At 46.3% G+C, this 16,874-nt stretch overlaps 1 protein-coding gene across 2 annotated transcripts in view; it reads left to right on the top strand.

The window, feature by feature from the left end:
* The first annotated feature begins 7,365 nt into the window (after positions 1-7,365).
* The window catches only part of PLA2G2F (phospholipase A2 group IIF), a 15,247-nt gene continuing 5,738 nt past the window's right edge, over positions 7,366-16,874 (top strand). For both annotated transcript variants that reach the window (XR_011166480.1, XM_069078267.1), the window contains exons 1-4: positions 7,366-7,644; positions 8,442-8,494; positions 12,930-13,074; positions 15,414-15,526. Coding sequence is in view for 1 of the 2 variants with exons in the window: in XM_069078267.1 (XP_068934368.1) it covers positions 7,511-7,644; positions 8,442-8,494; positions 12,930-13,074; positions 15,414-15,526 (445 nt within the window). In the remaining variant the exon portion in view is untranslated. The remainder of the gene's footprint in view (positions 7,645-8,441; positions 8,495-12,929; positions 13,075-15,413; positions 15,527-16,874) is intronic.

Genomic DNA, 16,874 nt, shown 5'->3' with positions numbered 1-16,874 from the left:
CGAGGTTGAAATGCTTACTGGACATCCAGGTAGAGGAGGCTGATCAGTGGGAGGTTGGGGATGTCAGATTGGAGCACGAAGAGGTGAGGGCCAGGAATACACACACACACACACACACACACACACACACACACACACATCTGGATAGAGATGATGATTGGACCCAAGGGACTGATGAGTGAGAGGAAGTGTGTAGAGAGGAGAGGCAAGTGCCCTACATGAAATCTTTGGATGTGCCCAGTGAGAGCTCTTACACCAGGAACAGACAAAGACTACAAGTCAGGGCCTGATTTATTGTTTTGTTGATCTAGACGGAGGTAGGAGAAGAATCAGCAGGTTCACAAAAACTCAGGGAGGAAAGAATGTACCGGAGGAAGTGGGGGGTTGAAGGGCAAGAGGAACAATCATTGTGAAAAGTCCATCGAATTTAGTAACTCAATGATTGCTGGTAACCCAGGAAGAGTTTTACTAGTGCTGTGGTCTGAAGTGAAATTGCAAACTGTTAAGGACTGAGGTGGGGTGGGGGTGAAATGAAGGCATGGAGGGTAGATAGTTGAGTTCATTTTCCTAGTAGTTAGGTTTAGAACACTGAATATCAGAGCTAGGAGAGCCCTTAGAACACAGGATGTCAGAGCTGGGAGGGCCCTTAGAGCACAGGATGTCAGAGCTGGGAGGGCCCTTAGAGCACAGGATGTCAGAGCTGGGGAGGCCCTTAGAACACAGGATGTTAGAGCTAGGAGGGCCCTTAGAACACAGAATGTCAGAGCTGGGAGGGCCCTTAGAACACAGGATGTCAGAGCTGGGAGGGCCCTTAGAACATGGAATGTCAGACCTTAAATCACAGAACTCCAGAGCTGGGTGGACTCTTAGAATAGGAAATCTTCAAGCTGAGAGCAGTCTTAGAACTTATAGTGTCAGAACTGGGAGGAACCTTGGAACATAGGAGCTTAATAAAAATTTGCTGGCTGACTAATTGACTCAGCTTAGTACAAAAAGTAGCGAAGCTGGGAAGGACCATAAAACACAGAACACAGAGTTGAACTGAATGGACAAAAACTTGAATCTACTTCTCAGTACTGATAGTCGCAACAAGACCACAACAAGCACTTCAAACTCTACCCGATATTTTGCATACACTAATTCAATTCAGGGTTCCCAGGTGGCTCAATGGATAAAGTGCCAGCCCTGGAGTCAGGAGGACCTGAATTCAAATCCATCCTCAGATACTTATTAGCTTTGTGATCCTGGGCAAGTCATTTCCCCCTGTTTGCCTCAGTTTCCTCACCTGTAAAATGAACTGGGGAAGGAAATGGCAAACCATCTCAATATCTTTGCCAAGAAAACCCCAAATGGGGTCATGAAAAGTCAGACACAACTGACTCAACTTCAACAATTTAATTCAATTAAAGAATGACTTGGGTTCGATCCTGCCTCTGAGATTCACTTTCTGTGTTACCTTGGGCAAATCATTTGAACTTCCTGGGCCTCAGTTTCCTTCATTGTCTATAAAGTAAAGGGTCTGGATCTGATAAACTCCAAGGTCTTTTCTAAATCTACATTTATTGAAAATGAGCCTCCTGTTAACCCATGCCAGTCATTCATTAGGCATGTCCTATGTGCCTTGTACTGTGCTGAGTGCTGCAGGTTCAAAGAAAAGCAAAAATGCGGTCCCTGAACTCAGAGACCAACTTGGAGACAAGATGCATGTGGATGATACCCATGGGACCTACGCAAAGTCAGTGGGAGCTGATCTCAGAGGCAGCCTGAGAAAGGCCTCCTGCAGAGGACGCTGTTGGAAAGGAGTCTTAGAGCAGTGCAGGGGATCTCCAGGGTGCAGATGACGAGGAGGGGGAGAATTCCAGACAAGGAGAATAGGGAGTAGAAAGACCTGGGAGATGGGCATTACCAAGGAGATGGATGGTATTGAACTGTAGGGTATTTAGAGTTGAGTAAAATATAAAAGGACTAGAAAGGGAGGAGGGGGCTGAGCTGGGACTTTAAAAGACAAAGGAGGATTTTATGCTTGATCCTGGAGGTAACAGGGAGCCACTGGAGATGATTGATTAAGAGGGTGGGGTGACATGATCAGGCCTATGTTTTAGGAAACCCACACTAGCTGAGTGGAGGATGAATTTGAGTCGGAAGGAGTTAGGGAGATCCCCATCAGACGATTTCAATGGTGCAGGGGTGTGAGGAGGTCCTGCTCATGGGGTGGTGGTGGCATGAGTGGAGAGGAGGGGGCATAGCCGAGAGAAGTTGACAAGATTTGGCAACAGTTTGTAGCCATGTGTGTGAGAAGTCATGGATGATGCCTACATTTTGGACTTGGTGGCTGGGAAGATGGTGGTGGTCTGGCTTTGGGGGAAAGACAATGAATTCTGTTTTGGACATGTTTAGTTTAAGGTACCTACGGGAATCCAGTGTGAAACAGTCATAGCTGATTGCTAACGTTTAGATAAAGCCCGCTGTGGACCAGGCACTGTGCTAACTGCTATATTATCTCATTTGATCTTCACAGCAATAGGGGAAGGTAGGTGCTATTTCTATCCCATTTTACAGATGAGGAAACTGAAGCAGAAGTTAACTGACTCACCCAGGGTCACACAGTTAGTAAGGGTCAGAGACTGGATTTGAACTCAGGGAGATCTCTTCCTGACTCCATGCCTGACACTCTATCCACTGCACTACAGAGTCAAAAGGTGGTTGGTGATATGAGACTGGAGCTCAGAAGAGACGTTAGGGTTGGTTAAATAGACCTGGGAATCTTCTTCATAGAGATGATGATTAAAGCCCTTGGGAGTTGGTGAGATCTAGGAGCATTTGGTTTGTTAATTTTTTTCCTTAAATTCATGACAGCTGGAAGAGAAGCAAGATGTTTACGTATGGGTATCCTCTCCAGCAAACTTCACACCTCACTGACATGTGAAGACACATGGCTTCTCTATCTACTAGTGAAACTGAACTGGAAGGCACAGTTGGCTCTCCAGTCTCCTTGTATATGGTAGTATTTCTCATCAACATCCAGGGAAGGGTTCAAAGGCATTCCTGTTCAGGTATAGGCTAGAGAAGATGGCCACTGGGGTCCCTTCCAGCTCTGAAGCTGTGTGATGCTAGGATCCTGGGAGGAGCCTGTTTTGGCTAGACTCCAGCCCCCTTCATCAGGCTCCTGATTAATAATGGCAGATTGGACTTCTCCTTCCCCCATCCTCATCTCACCCTCAAGCAGCGAGGCTGGAGAACTGGGACAGGAAGTCCGGGCTTCTTTATCCTTACTTGTTTGTTCTAGACTTCTGGCTGCTGATTGCTCATTTCCTGTTTGCTATTGAAAGGGCCCAGGGATCCTGCCCTCCTCCATCTCCCTTCCCCACCAGACCAGCAGATCAGCCAGGGGACTCAGGTAGGGTTGTTGGGACTGATAAATGGAGGACCTTCAAATTCTTCCCCCTGTTCTGGCTTGGAGAATTTTTTTTTTAATCTCTTGATACTTCAATGTGCCTGTGATCACATCAATGTAGACAGTTCCCTCTGTCAGCTCAGATCAGGTCTTAGGTACCCCACCCTGTGTGACTTATCCACATCCTCCGGGAAAATAACTATAGCTAGCATTTATGATGTGCCTACTATGCACTGATGGCTTTATAAATATTATCTCATTTGAACCTCACAACAACCCCAAGAGGTAGGTGCTATTATCATCCCTGTCTTACAGTTGAGGAAATGGAGGCAAAGAGAGGATAAGTGACTCGCCCAGGGTCACACAACTAGTAAGTTTCTGAGGCTGGATTTGAGCTCAGGTCTTCTTGACTCCAAGCCCTGTGTTCTATCCTTTGCACCACCCAGCCGTCTCATGGGAATATGGATTTAGAACCAGAAGCAACCTCGGAGGCCATATAGTCCAATCCCCCTCCCCTCATTTTACAGATTAGAAAGTGGAGTCCCAAGGAAGGGAAACTATCCTCCAGGTAGTAAGAGACATCAGGACGCAGTGTAGTACAGTAGAAAGAACACCACTCAGGGTCAACTCTTACCTCTGATATAATCTCTGTGTGACCTTATTCAGGTCATTCAACCTCCCTGAGCCTTAGTTTCATCACTGATAAAATGAGAGGTGATGAGTGGAATCATCTCTAAGTTTTCTTCCACTCTTAAATCTATGACCCTAGGATTACTGGATGGCCTCTGAGGTCGCTTCATGGTCTAGATCTAGGCCAAATCTTCTGTGGGGGTGGGGTTCACCCAATTGGTTGGAGCCCTTCTTCATGCCCTCATGACAGGTTGAACAGGTTTCACGGATATTCAGGGATCATGCAACCTCTTCACTGGTCACTCTTCCTACATGACTAGCCCCCTAGTTATATATCTTCCAGTTATATATCCTCAGAGTAGTGGGAAGAATGTTGGACTTTAGCTCAGAAGACCTTGGTTCAAATCCTGACTCTGAGACTCAAGACTCTCTCACAATCTTGGATGGGTGACTTAACCTCTCTGGGCCCTGTGTCCTCACCTGCAAATGGAGCAATTGGACCAGATGGTCACTAATGTTCCTTCTAGCTAGCTCTAGACCTCTCGGTCAGTCTCTCCAATCATACTGGATCACCTCTGATTCTTTTACTTGTGTAATGATGATCACAGAAACTCACAATTCAGAGCAGCTTCAGATGACTTCTAGTCCAAGTTATTCTTGAGCAGCCATTCCCTCTACAAAATCCTTGACTATTTGGAGACCTCTGGTGTCTTCAGATTTGGGAGTACTTGCTCCTCCCAAAACAATCAATTTTGCTTTTAGACTGCTCTGATTGAAGTGTTTCTCCCTTTTTAGACCCAAGCTTAAATCTACCCTCTATAACTGGTTCACTGCTCCTCACTCTGGCCTCTGGGGCCAAGGAGAATGAGTCTCATCCCTCTTCCAGTGAGACAGCCTTTTGCATACTTGAGGAGAGCTATCAGAACTGCCCCCATTCCCTTCATCTTTCCTTCTCTGGGCTAAAGATTCCTAATTCCTTCAGCTGGTCTTTGCATGGGATAGTCTCCAGTCTTTTCCCAATTTGTGACTCCCGAGTAATAACAGAGTTCCTAAATTCTAGGTTAGTAACACTCAACCTTGTATTAGAGCTCCCTGGGGGAAGTCTTATTCCTCCCACATTAGAATTTGAGCTATTTGAAGGTAGGAACTAGATTTCATTCATTTTGAATCATAGTTGACATTGATAGAGTGATTTCCAAGTAGCAAAGGACAGTGTCTCATTTGATCCTGCAAAGAAGGTGCCACAGGTATTAATATTATTTATTATTGTTGTTGGTGCTGTTCGTGGTGGTGGTGGTGTTTCCATTTTACAGATCTTAACACTGGGGCTTAGAAAGGAATGTGACTTACTCTGGGTCTCCCAGCTGGTAAGTGTTGAAGGTGGGATCCCACGTGTCTCCAGGGACACTGGCACTTCACCCAGAGTTCTTCACTTTCTGTGTCTCAGTCACAGACCCTTCCTTTGCCAGTCAGTCTGATGAAGCCTAGGAACCCTGCCTCAGAAGAATGTTTTCAAATGCATAAAATAAAATATGTGATATTTATAAAGGAAGCCAATGATCCCAAAATGAATGATCAAAGCATTTAATATAAAAGTTCATGGACTCTACTTTAAGGATCTCTGTGCTGAACCAATCAGTCAACCAATCAAGCCTAAAGAATTTATTAAACACTTACTGTATGCCAGGCACTGTGCTTTAGTGGTACCATAAAGGCAAAAACACCAGCCCTGTCCTCAAGGAATTTATATTTTAATGGGAAAGAGGCCATATGAGAATAATCAGGTATGTGCAAACTGTAGGTAGAGTATATGGGAGGTAATCTCAGAGGGGAAGGGACAAATAGCTGGGTAGAACCAGGAAGGCCTCTTGAAAAGGTGGGATCAGAGCCGAGGCTTGAAGGAAGCCAGGGGCACTCAAAGGCTTGGGATCCTTTCTCTCCTTCCTCACCTCTGACTCTGTTTCCTTCAAGACTCAGCTTGAGTCCCATCTTCTACAGGAGACCTTTCCCTGTTCCACCCTCGCCCCCAGCCTTCCTTCTACCTACTGCGCATGGATCATCTATGCATCTCTCTACACACATGTTCTCTCTCCCACTGGAATCTAAACTCCTTAGGGGCGGGGACTGGGTTTTGCCCCCCCCCCCCCGTTTCTCCATCCTTTATAGCACAGTGCCTGTACAGAGGGTTTGTGCAAAACATTTTTAATTTTACATAATCAAAATTATTCATTTTCCCTCCTGGAAACCATCTCTTTTTTTGGTCATGAACCCCTCCCTTATCCATAGATCTGACTGGTAATTTTTTCCGTGCTCCACCAATCTGCTTATGATGTCACCCTTTCTGTCTGCATCACTCACCCATTTTGAGCTTATCTTGATGTACAGTGTGAGATGTCAGTCTCTAGTTTCTGTCAGACTACTTTCCGTTCTTCACAACAGCTTGTGGAATAGTTCTTGTTGCAGTCATTGGGATCTTGGGGTTTATCTAAGTGTCAAAATACTAGTTTATTCTAGATAGGACTTAAGAAATGCTTCTTGTTTGATTCTAATGCAGCTCACTGCAATTACCTAGGGGAGCCAGGAGGCAGAGGTGAGGAGAGAGAGCTTTCTAGGAATGGGGAGCAGCCTGTGTGAAGAGAGACAGGCTATGGTGGCCAGTGGAGCTAGACATAGCATTCCTAGAGGGGAGGAAAGTGTATGAAGCCTGGAAAGGTCATAGGGGGGCAGGTTGTAAATGCCAAACACACAGCTTTATATTTGAGCCTGGAGATACCTAGCAATAAAGCTTGCACATGGTAGGTTATTTCTCCTTTCCAAGCCTCAGTTTCTCTCTCTGTAAAATGGACCAGATGGTTTCTAAGGGCCCTTCTAGCTCCAGAACCCTGTGAGTACTCCATACTCCCAGACTTGTTATCTTTCCCACTAGATGTACCCAGAGATGCTGCCAGAGGCCAGGGTGGAATGCTCGGGCCCAGATCTATCTCTGAGAAGTTAGGCCACTGACCAGAGCATTCAGGGGCTCAGAGCCACTGTCCAGAGGGGCAAACAACATTGCTCCCTTCCCCTATCCCATCCCTTTGCTTGCTGAACTTCCTAGGGAATATGGTGGACTCAAAGTTCTCTTGAATCCTTTCTAGCCCTAGAGCTATGATCCTATTACCCTACTGACCTCACAAGGGTTCCAACCATGCCAGACATGGGGGAGTACATACCTGCTAGATGGGTACTATCGCTTAGCCAGACATGGGTGGGGATTCCCTAGCCAGGTGTGGGTGGAGCTTCTCCTTCCCTGAGAGGAGGGGGGGAGGAGGAGGAGGAGGAACAGGGTGTGTGTCACCCTATTCCTTTAGGCACTGGGTCATTGTTCTAGGACTGCCTCTCACCAGTGTGTGAGAGAGAGTGAAGCTGGGGCCTGTTCCCTGGAGCCATTCTTGTGCTTTGTGGACAGAGAAAACCCTATGTTGTTGGCCCCCCAGACCTCAGAAGATGGAAGATGGGGCTCAGGCCAACCCCAAAGAGTTCAGGAAGAAGGGGCTGGTTAGACCCCTATCCTGGAAGACATCAGTGGAGCAGACTGGGATACTCTTCCCCCAGGCCACCTCTTTTTGGAATGCCACCAGGTAAGCACCAGGCCCTCAGGGGAGAGAAGATTCATTCTTATGGGCATCCTTAGGGAAGCAGGGTGGGCTTTTTCTAGATATTAGTGTTTTTCAGAGAAAGGGGATCTTGTTCCCCAAATCCTACTCTTGAGACATTTCCTGGACTCATAGAAATGTTTAGAAATTGTCTAATCTAATACTGCTCCCACCAGTCTGATTTTATGGATGGGAAGACCAAATCCCTGAAAGGTTAGGGTCAAGGTTAAGGTCAAGGCTATAGCAGAGCTGATCTCCTGACCCCTGTCATATTAATCCCCACACTCAATATCCCCAGATTTGGAGTCAGAATGCTTAGGTTCTTGGCCAAGGTCTTTCACTAATGTGGGTCTCAGTTTCCTCCACTGTAACATGAAGGGCTTGAACTGTCCATCCCAACTCTGAATGCTATGATTTTCCTCCTCATTTTGGACTCCTTTCCATCTCTCCACGGGCCTCCCTCCCCCAAATGTTGCTCTCATCCATTAGCCTTTGAGTTCTTATGGATCCTTGGCCAAAGCTTCCCTCCCTTCAATAGCAAGGATCCCTTCTGTTGTGAAGTGGGGGGACAGTAAAAGAGTTAGGGTGTTTGCCACCTTCTTCCTGTTGCTAGGTGTTAATAACTGACAATGGTGGGGACTGAGAGGAGGGAAGCTGGGGCAGCCACATCGTCTAACAGGTGTTTATGAGAACCTGAAGCCGGCACTCAACAGGTTGTAGCAGGCCTGGGCACGTGGTATGAAGGGAACCTGATGAGGGATGTTGGTTTCTCTGTCTCCCAGGTCCTTCCCCGGCATCAGGAAGTTATTCACAATCACTATTCTAGCAGGCAGTGGTGAGTAAGGGCTCATTTCCTGGGGTCTCCTGGAAATCTCTGGTCTGTCCTCAGGTGACCTCTTGTCATCAGTGGGTACTGCACCCAGTTCAGCTTCCTCCTTTCTTCCAGGCTTGTTTAACCCCAGGCAGCCTGTGTACAAACAGGGGGAACCCGTCACCTGGCATTTATGAGACCTGAGCCTGCTAGGCCCAGGGTTAAACAAGCCTCGTTAAAAGGTGGTGTTTATGGTGCGTCTCCTGTCCCCGTGCACTCCCTGGCTACCTTTAAGTTGTTGGGGACCAAGTAATGGCCCCAGCACAGCTTGGGGAAGGGTTGGAGGTAGAACAGAAAGGAAAAGGGGAAAGAGAGGTTAAGTGACATGCTCAAAGCTACCATAGCAGAAGTACTTTGTGTCCTCTATGTGTGGGGAGGTGGCCCAAACTGGAGGATCTGGTCGTGGGTCTTGGGCCTGGGTGGGGAGGATTAATACCATGCACTGGGGAAGAATGCTGACTTCAGAGTTAGAGGACCTGTGTTCAAATCCTGGCTCTGCTACTTACTACCTTAACTTCTCCGGGCCTAGATTTCCTCATCTGTAAAATGGGCTGGAGAAGGAAGTGGCGAACCACTCCAGTATCTCTGCCAAGAAAACCCCAAATGGGGTCACAGGGAGTCAGACACGAGTGAAAAACAACAGACGTAAATGACGGAGGCTGGATTTAAATGCAGGCCCTCTGACTACAGAGTAACTGCTTGCCACTAATACTGCACTGCTTCCTGCATTACTGAAATGCAGTGGATATTTGTGTGGACCTGTGTGCGTGCACATGCGCATGTGTGAGTATGTGTGTGTATTAATTGTCCCCTGCCCACAAGCATGGGTCAGTGTATAATCTCTTTGGAATATTTAAGCGGATGTCCACTATATTAAATTTAGCATAAAAGGAATTGAGATCAGGAGACGAGAAGCTTATGTAACAGCCTAGAATGAACACTGATTTTTTTTTTGAACGATATTGACATTAGAGAGTGATAATGAAGCAAACCTCCATCCCCTCCACTGAGAGGTGGGGGCCTGCTTGGCTGAATGTCACATACATCATTAGGGGCAGTCACAGTACCGATTGCTTTTCTTTGACTGCTTTTCTTTGTTATAAGGGAGGTGTCAGTTCCAGGGAGGAGGGTGAAATGGGGATGAGACATATTAGATTTTTTTTTTTAAGAAAAAAAATCCAGCATTGGTAGTGTCTAAGAAGATCTGAATTCAAATCCTATTTCCATTATTCTAAAGGTACATACTTTCTTAGGAACTCAGTTTCCTCATATCTATCATTGAGGAGGGGCAGTGCAAGCTCTAGTTACTATAGACCTTTTGACTCCTGGCTCCTTTGTTTATCTCTGCAGGTCCCAGTTACTTCTTTTGCAAAATAAGAAAGTTCAACAAGCTGATAGCTTTAAGTGCTTTTCTCATTCTGACAACGTGTGGTTCCAATTTAGTTTGTTGTTGTTGTTTAGTCATTTTTCAGTCATGTCAGACTCTCCATGACCCCATTTGGGGTTTTCTTGGCAAAGATACTGGAGTGGTTTGCCATTTCCTTCTCCAGCACATTTTACAGGTGAGGGAACTGAGACAAACAGGGTGAAGTTACTTGCCCAGGGTCATGAAGCTAGTAAATGCCTGAGGTTGGATTTGAACTCAGACCTTCTTGACTCTAGGCCCAAAGCTCCATTCACTGTGCCACCTAGCCTGCCTGGTAAGTGCTGGCTCTTCAAAGAAAGGCCAAAGGTGTGATTCATGGAATCCTAGATCAAGAGAGAAAAGAGACCATCAGGTCCAGTGGCCTCGTTTTGCAGATGAGGAAACTGAGGCCCAGAGAAGTCATTTCCCTGTAGTCACACGGGCAGAAAGTGGCCAAGCTGGGATTTAAAGCCAGCTTTGACTACAAGCCCTTTGCTTTCTTATTAGCCTCCCTCAAGGGTTTGTTCAGGTGTGGGACGGGCCCTCTGGCCTCTGAGTTTCTTCTAACACTGAGAACTGGTGATTCTATGAATACAGTCAATAACTAAGAGAATACATTTTAAGGACACAAAGGGTTAAGAACTCATAAGTCCAGAAGTAAGAAGACTTTATTAACTGAGACAAAACTTGGTGCCAGCCAGTTTTGCTTCCTCTTAGGGAAGGAGCCAATCTCAGGGCCTGGGAAGCAGAATCCATAGGGAAGGAAAGGTACACAGGTGCAGCTTGCAATGCAAACCCAAGATAACATTTTGTGAGACCCTTTGCTATGGCCTGTAGTGTTGAGCTTTGCATATCACAGAATAATTAAATAAATATAAATATATAAAAATACATTTAAAAATAATAAAAATTTATTGAATTACTTTTGGAAAGGGGAGGGAATACAGAGAAAACCAGATCCTGATAGGTTGCCTCCAAGAGCAATAAAGTACTTCTGAACTCAGAAAATGACATCATCATCAAAAACCTAGTAGCTGGTCCCTGGGGAGAGTGGAGAGAAGAGAGAGAAAGGAGAAAATTTTTGGAAGAAAATTGGAACTGGTTAGAACAGAAGCTTCCAAGGTAGCTTAGAGAGAGAGGCTCTGTCCGAAATGAGAAAGAATACTGACTTCTCAGGAAACAAATCGGCCAGTCAGTAATGTGGGCTTCTCAACGGAGGCATGCCAGCTATGGGATTTCCTTATAACTTGTAGCCAGATCGAGCTCATTCTGCTTCTGTGCTGGAGAAGGTGGTCTGGAGACCCGAGCCTCTGAATTTTGGGTTGCTGATGCCTGGTAGATAAAAAAATTGGAACGTACATCTCTGTTATGGCATACTCACTTATGAATTATATACTCAAACAATTGTATATAAATAGTATAAGTCCCCAAACAGAGATTTTATAAGGTTAAGATAAAGATGAAATAACTGACATTTATATAGCACGATGTGCCAGGTACTTTATAATCATTATCTCATTTGATCCTCATAACAACCCTGGGAGACAGGTGCTAATCGTCCCCATTTTACAGATGAGGAATCTGAGGTTGACAGAGGTTAAGTGGCTTGCTAAGGGTCAGGTGTGTAAGGCCAGATTTGAACTCATGTCATTGCAGACGTCAGGCCCAATGTTCTATCCATTGTACCAGTTTTAATCCTTTTTTTCAACAGGAATCTACTAGTCAAAGAAAGACAACAAGCATTAATTAACCACTGATTTTGTGCCAGGCACTGTACTGTACTGATCACCGGGAGACAATAAAAGTAAAAAGAGATATCATTCCTGCCCTCAAGAAGCTTAAGTTCCAATGGGGGAAGAGGAGACAAAACAGGAAACTCAAAGTGGGGAGGGGGGTAGAGGAGAATTACCCACAAGTAGAAGAGAAAGAAGCTCAGAGGGTCAGGAATGGGATCAAGAGAGAAATGAAGGGGTGAAAGTGGCTGGACAGGGGGCCCTTCCATAAAATGGAAGTTTCAGGAGGAAATGACCAATCAGAGGAAGGGTATGAAGAGGTGAAGGGATCTTCCAGGGTTCGAAGGCTGCTGGAGCATGATGGAGAAAAAAGTCCAGAGTGAGTTGTGAGCCCAGAGAGGAAGGAAGGGGATTATTGAGTAGGAGAACAAGGCAGGGGGGATTAGAGAGGAGAGAGACCAATTAGCAGCGGTTGCAATAGCCCAAGTCAGAGGTTATGTTCTCTTGTGACCTGGGGTAGTAGCCGTGTGCGATGTGGGTGATGTGAAAAGTGAAGAGTTAGATCCAATGAGATTTGGTAGCTGATTGCATCTGTTGATATGAGGCGAGCTCTAAATCTATGACTGGATAATTTAGAGTTGGAAAGGACCCTAGAGGCCATCCAAGCCAACCCCCTCATTTTGTAGAGGTAGAGATGAAAGCTCCGAAGATAATGCAGTTAGTAAGTGTCTGAGGTGGGATTTGAACTCAGGACCTCTCACTTCAGATCCTGAGCTCTTTCAGCTGTCTCTGATTTATTTTCTGCCTTCAGATCTCTAGTAAAACCATTGCTGCTGCCCTTGGGAAGCCTGGTCTACGCGGGCAGCTGAACAGGTGACCTATTAGGAAGAGAACAGGACACCAGATAATTTGGTTCATGGGCCCAGGAGAGAAGTCAGAGCTCCAGTGATGGCACCCAATGGGGGAGGGGAGGAAGACAGCCAACTCACTGGCTGCCACAATGGCTGTACCCCAGGGATGCTGCCAGACGACACTTGGGGTATCCTGGTCTTCTTTGCCTGTCTCTCTCCCAGCTTTGTAAATACCGTTTTTTCTTTCTCTTTGAAAGATGTTTTATTGATTCTCTTTTCTCATTTTGATAATCTGTCACTTTGCGATGACTCCTTTCCACCCCCATGCCCCAGTAGAATTCTCCCTTATAATAAAGAAGAACAATTAAGCGACATGAATCAATACCTAACCCCTTGGCTTTTTTTTTCAGTCTTTCCCATGGTCCATGGAGGCCTACTGAACTTGAAGTCGATGGTAGAAACCATCACAGGGAGAAGTGCCATCCTCTCCTTCGTGGGCTATGGCTGCTACTGTGGGCTAGGTGGCCGGGGTCTGCCCATGGACGAAGTGGACTGGTAAGTTCCCTCTGCTCCCCAGGGTTCAAGCTCCATTCTGCTGGAGGACACTGGGAATATAACCAAGCTCCTGATTTTCCGTGGGCATACTCAGGACCTCTTCCAGGGTTCTACACAGGATAGATGGTGACTGTCTTGTCTGTCTAAATGCAACCCAGGCTCCTCTGTCATGCTGTTAATATTACAAATGGTCCTGCCTGAACCTTGACCTTCCTCTCTTGGCTTTATATTGGGATATAAGCCACATATTAAGGGAGAGGAATGGGGATCCAGGCATGGCAAGAGGTGGGCAAGGAATGAAGAAGCCAAAGGAGTCTGAAACAAGGTAGCTAGAGAGGATAATCTGAACTAGGAGGGAGATGTGGATTCAAGACGTAGCTCTGAGACTGATTGATTAATTCAAGTATTTATTAAGAGTCTATTTTGTGTAGAGGGCTCTTAGGTGGCCCAGTGGATAGAGTCAGAGAGACTCATCTTCCTGAGTTCAAATCCAGCCTCAGACACTGATTAGCTGCATGACCCTGGGCAAGTCACTTAACCCCATTTGCCTCAGTTTCCACACCTGTAAAACGAGCTGGAGAAGGGGAAACAGACTATTCCAGTATCTTGGCCAAGAAAACCTCTAAAGGGGTCATGAAAGGCCAGGTATGACTGAAAAATGACTAAACAAAATTCTGTGTGGAGTCCCGTACTGGGTGCTAGAAACAGGGTTTGAACCCTGGACTTGCTCACTCCATGTCCAAGTGCTATCGAGGAGGCAGAGTGGAGCAGTAGATTTGGACCTGGGTTCAAATCTCAGCTCTATCACTTATTTGTGTGACCAGTTACAAGGCCTCCACAGGCCTCAAATTACCCTTCTTTGAAATGGGTAGAATGATCCCTAAAGCACCAACCTCAGAGGGTCTCAGATGTAGAGCCAGAAGGTGCCTGGGAGGCCATGCTCCCTCCCTTCTACTCTAAGTGCAACTTTTTGTTGTTTTCTATGTGACAAATGCCACCAAGCACAAGTATTTCCATCTGTATGAAAGAACAGGAGAAGAGGGTGAGACAGAAAGTCTGTTCCATCCAGAGGCATTTTTTAAGTATACAATCAATTGTCCTTCTGTTCTCTTCTGGGCATTTTTTTAAGTGCTACAGTAATGTTTGTTTTTTTCCTTTTTTTTGCATCCCCATTTCCAGTCTCTTCCTCCCAAATCCTCCCTCCTCCTCTCCCCACCATTAAAACAAAACAAAATGAAACAAAAACCTTTACTTTATAACAAAAAACCATCGCCAAACCAAACAAATTCACATTCTGGACATATCTAAACCTGTACTTCCCATTCATCTCCCGGAGGCCCCCACCTCTCTGTCAGATAATGTTGAACACATTCATCACTGGTCTTCTCCAACTCTTTTTCATGGAGGAGAAAACCGAGGCTAAGTGACTTCCCCAAGGTCTCACAGGTATTAAATATTAGAGGCAGGATTGGAATGCAGATCTTTGAGTCCTTGCTCCTTCCACGGTCCTGCTGTTGCTTCCTATTGGTACTTCATTACTCAAGTGACTTGGAATGTCACAGCCCCTTTTTGGGCCTCAGTTTCCTCATTCCAGAAATGGGGAACTTGAACTAGATGATGAAGGCCTCTTCCTGTTCTACAGCTACGATTTCATGAAACTAAAACTACCTTAGGGCCGCTAGGAGACGGCATAGTGAGCAGAGTGCACAGAGCGCAGGGCCTGGAGTCAGGAAGAACTGAGTTCAAATCCAGCCTCAGACACGTTCTATCTGTGTGACCCTGGACAAGTCACTTCAAACTGTTTGCCTCAGTTTCCTCATCTGTAAGATAAGCTGGAGAAGGAAATGGCAAAACCACTCCAGGATCTCTGCCAAGATGTGGCCCTAATGGGATTGTGAGGAGTTGGACAGAACTGGAAAGTGACTCAACAGCAACCATCTTGATGTGGCCAGGGAAGAGGACTGGGGAGGGCTCTGCGGATGAGGGTGACCTTCCAGGTGGGCTCTGAGGAAAAGAATAGTCCCTTAGGATGATGCCATTTAAAGAATTGTCAGCTGTGTTCTCATTCCAGCAACGTATGCTCAGGAACCCATGTAGACTTGTGGAAAGAGCCCTGGTTCCGGTCAGAGGACCCAGCTCTGCTGTTTATTATCTTGGCCAAGTCACTGAACCTTTGTGTCTCGGTTTCCCCATCTGTGAAATTGGAGAACTAGGCTTAATGGTCTCTAATGCCTCCTTCTGGCTCTAAATCTGTGAACTTAAGATTGCACAAAAGGCAGGCAGGAACCAAAGAGGTCTTGTTCCAGTCACTTTGTCCACCTCCTTGCCCCCAACCCCAGGTGCTGCCATGCCCATGATTGCTGCTACCAGAAGCTGTTTGACCAGGGGTGCCACCCCTTTCTCGATCGATATGAATTCTCCATTGACAATGAGACCCAGACCATCACCTGCAGTGAGTATGGTTTCCTCTGGAGGATGGCCCTGGGGCAAGCACCGCTGCTGGGCTGGTCATTCAGGCTGGGGGCTGGGGATCCGAGACCTCCCTGGCCCAGATGAGGCAGAGTCACAATGACAAGGGTTATAGCCAGCATCTCCAGAGTCCTTCGAGGTCTGCAAAGTGCTTTACAATCGTTGTTTCATTTGTTTCTCACAACAACCTGGAGAGGCAGACACTATTATCCCCATTTTACAAATGAGGAAACTGAAGCAGACAAAAGTTAAGAGACTTATCCAGGGTCACACAACTGTAAAAATGTCTGAGGCAGGATTCGAACCCAGGTCATCCTGACTCCAAGGCCAGCACTTTACCAACTCTATTCACCTAGTCCTTTCCCTGTACTATACTCATCCCCTGAAGGCCCCAGAGGTCAGTCTACAACAAGACAATTCAACAATGACAAAGAGGCATTAAGGGCATATTATGGTGAAGGTAAATTATCATGCTAGTGGAGAGAGGGCTAGCCTGGGAGTCAGGAAGACCCAAGTTCTCATGACTGTGTCACCCTGGGCAAGTCACTTAACCTTTCAAAGTCCTGGGTAATTATATAAATTACAGTGAGTTGCTGATTTGTGTTGACTGAGAGATTCTCTACATAGGCATCTATCAAATGGCTTTTATGAGCCTGGAACTTTCTAAGGCTCTGGAGATGCAAAGACAAAAAAGGCAGTTACTGCCCTCAAAGGGTGTGTGTGTGTAGGGCAGGGAGGGGGAATACAAATAAGTCCTGGGTTCAAACACCTGCTCTGTCATTGCCTAGCTAAAGAAATTCTTTCCCTGGGCCTCAGTTTCCTCTCATGTAAAATGAAGGATCTGTTTAGATAACCTTTACAATACCTTCAGTCTCTGACATCCTCTGTTATAAGACCCTTCCCAGCTCTGACATCCTCTGTTTTAAGAGCCTTCCCAGCTCTGACATTCTGTGTCCTAAGGGCCCTCTCAGCTCTGACATCCTGTGTTCTTTTTTTTTTTTAAGCAATAGGGGTTAAGTAACTTGCTCAAGGTTACACTGCCAGTTATTTCTGGGTGTGGTGCTGAGTATCTGAGCCCGGATTTGATCCAGGTCATCCTGACACTGGAGCCGGTGCTCTTACTCGCTGAGCCACCTGGCCGCCCCATGACATCCTGTGTTCTAAGACCCTTCCCAGCTCTGACATCCTGCATCCTAAGTTCCCTCCCAGCTCTGACATCCTGTGTTCTAAGGACCCTCCCAGCTTTGACATCCTGTGTTCTAAGGGCCCTCCCAGCTCTGACACCCTGTGTTCTAAGGGCCCTCCCAGCTCTGACATCCTGTGCTCTAAGG

The sequence above is a fragment of the Petaurus breviceps genome, unplaced genomic scaffold (assembly GCF_028583685.1).
Source record: "Petaurus breviceps papuanus isolate PSGF00001 unplaced genomic scaffold, PetGlider_PUasm1.0 91041, whole genome shotgun sequence".
Classification (NCBI taxonomy): Eukaryota; Metazoa; Chordata; class Mammalia; order Diprotodontia; family Petauridae; genus Petaurus; species Petaurus breviceps.
This window is presented reverse-complemented; position numbering and strand designations above follow the sequence as displayed.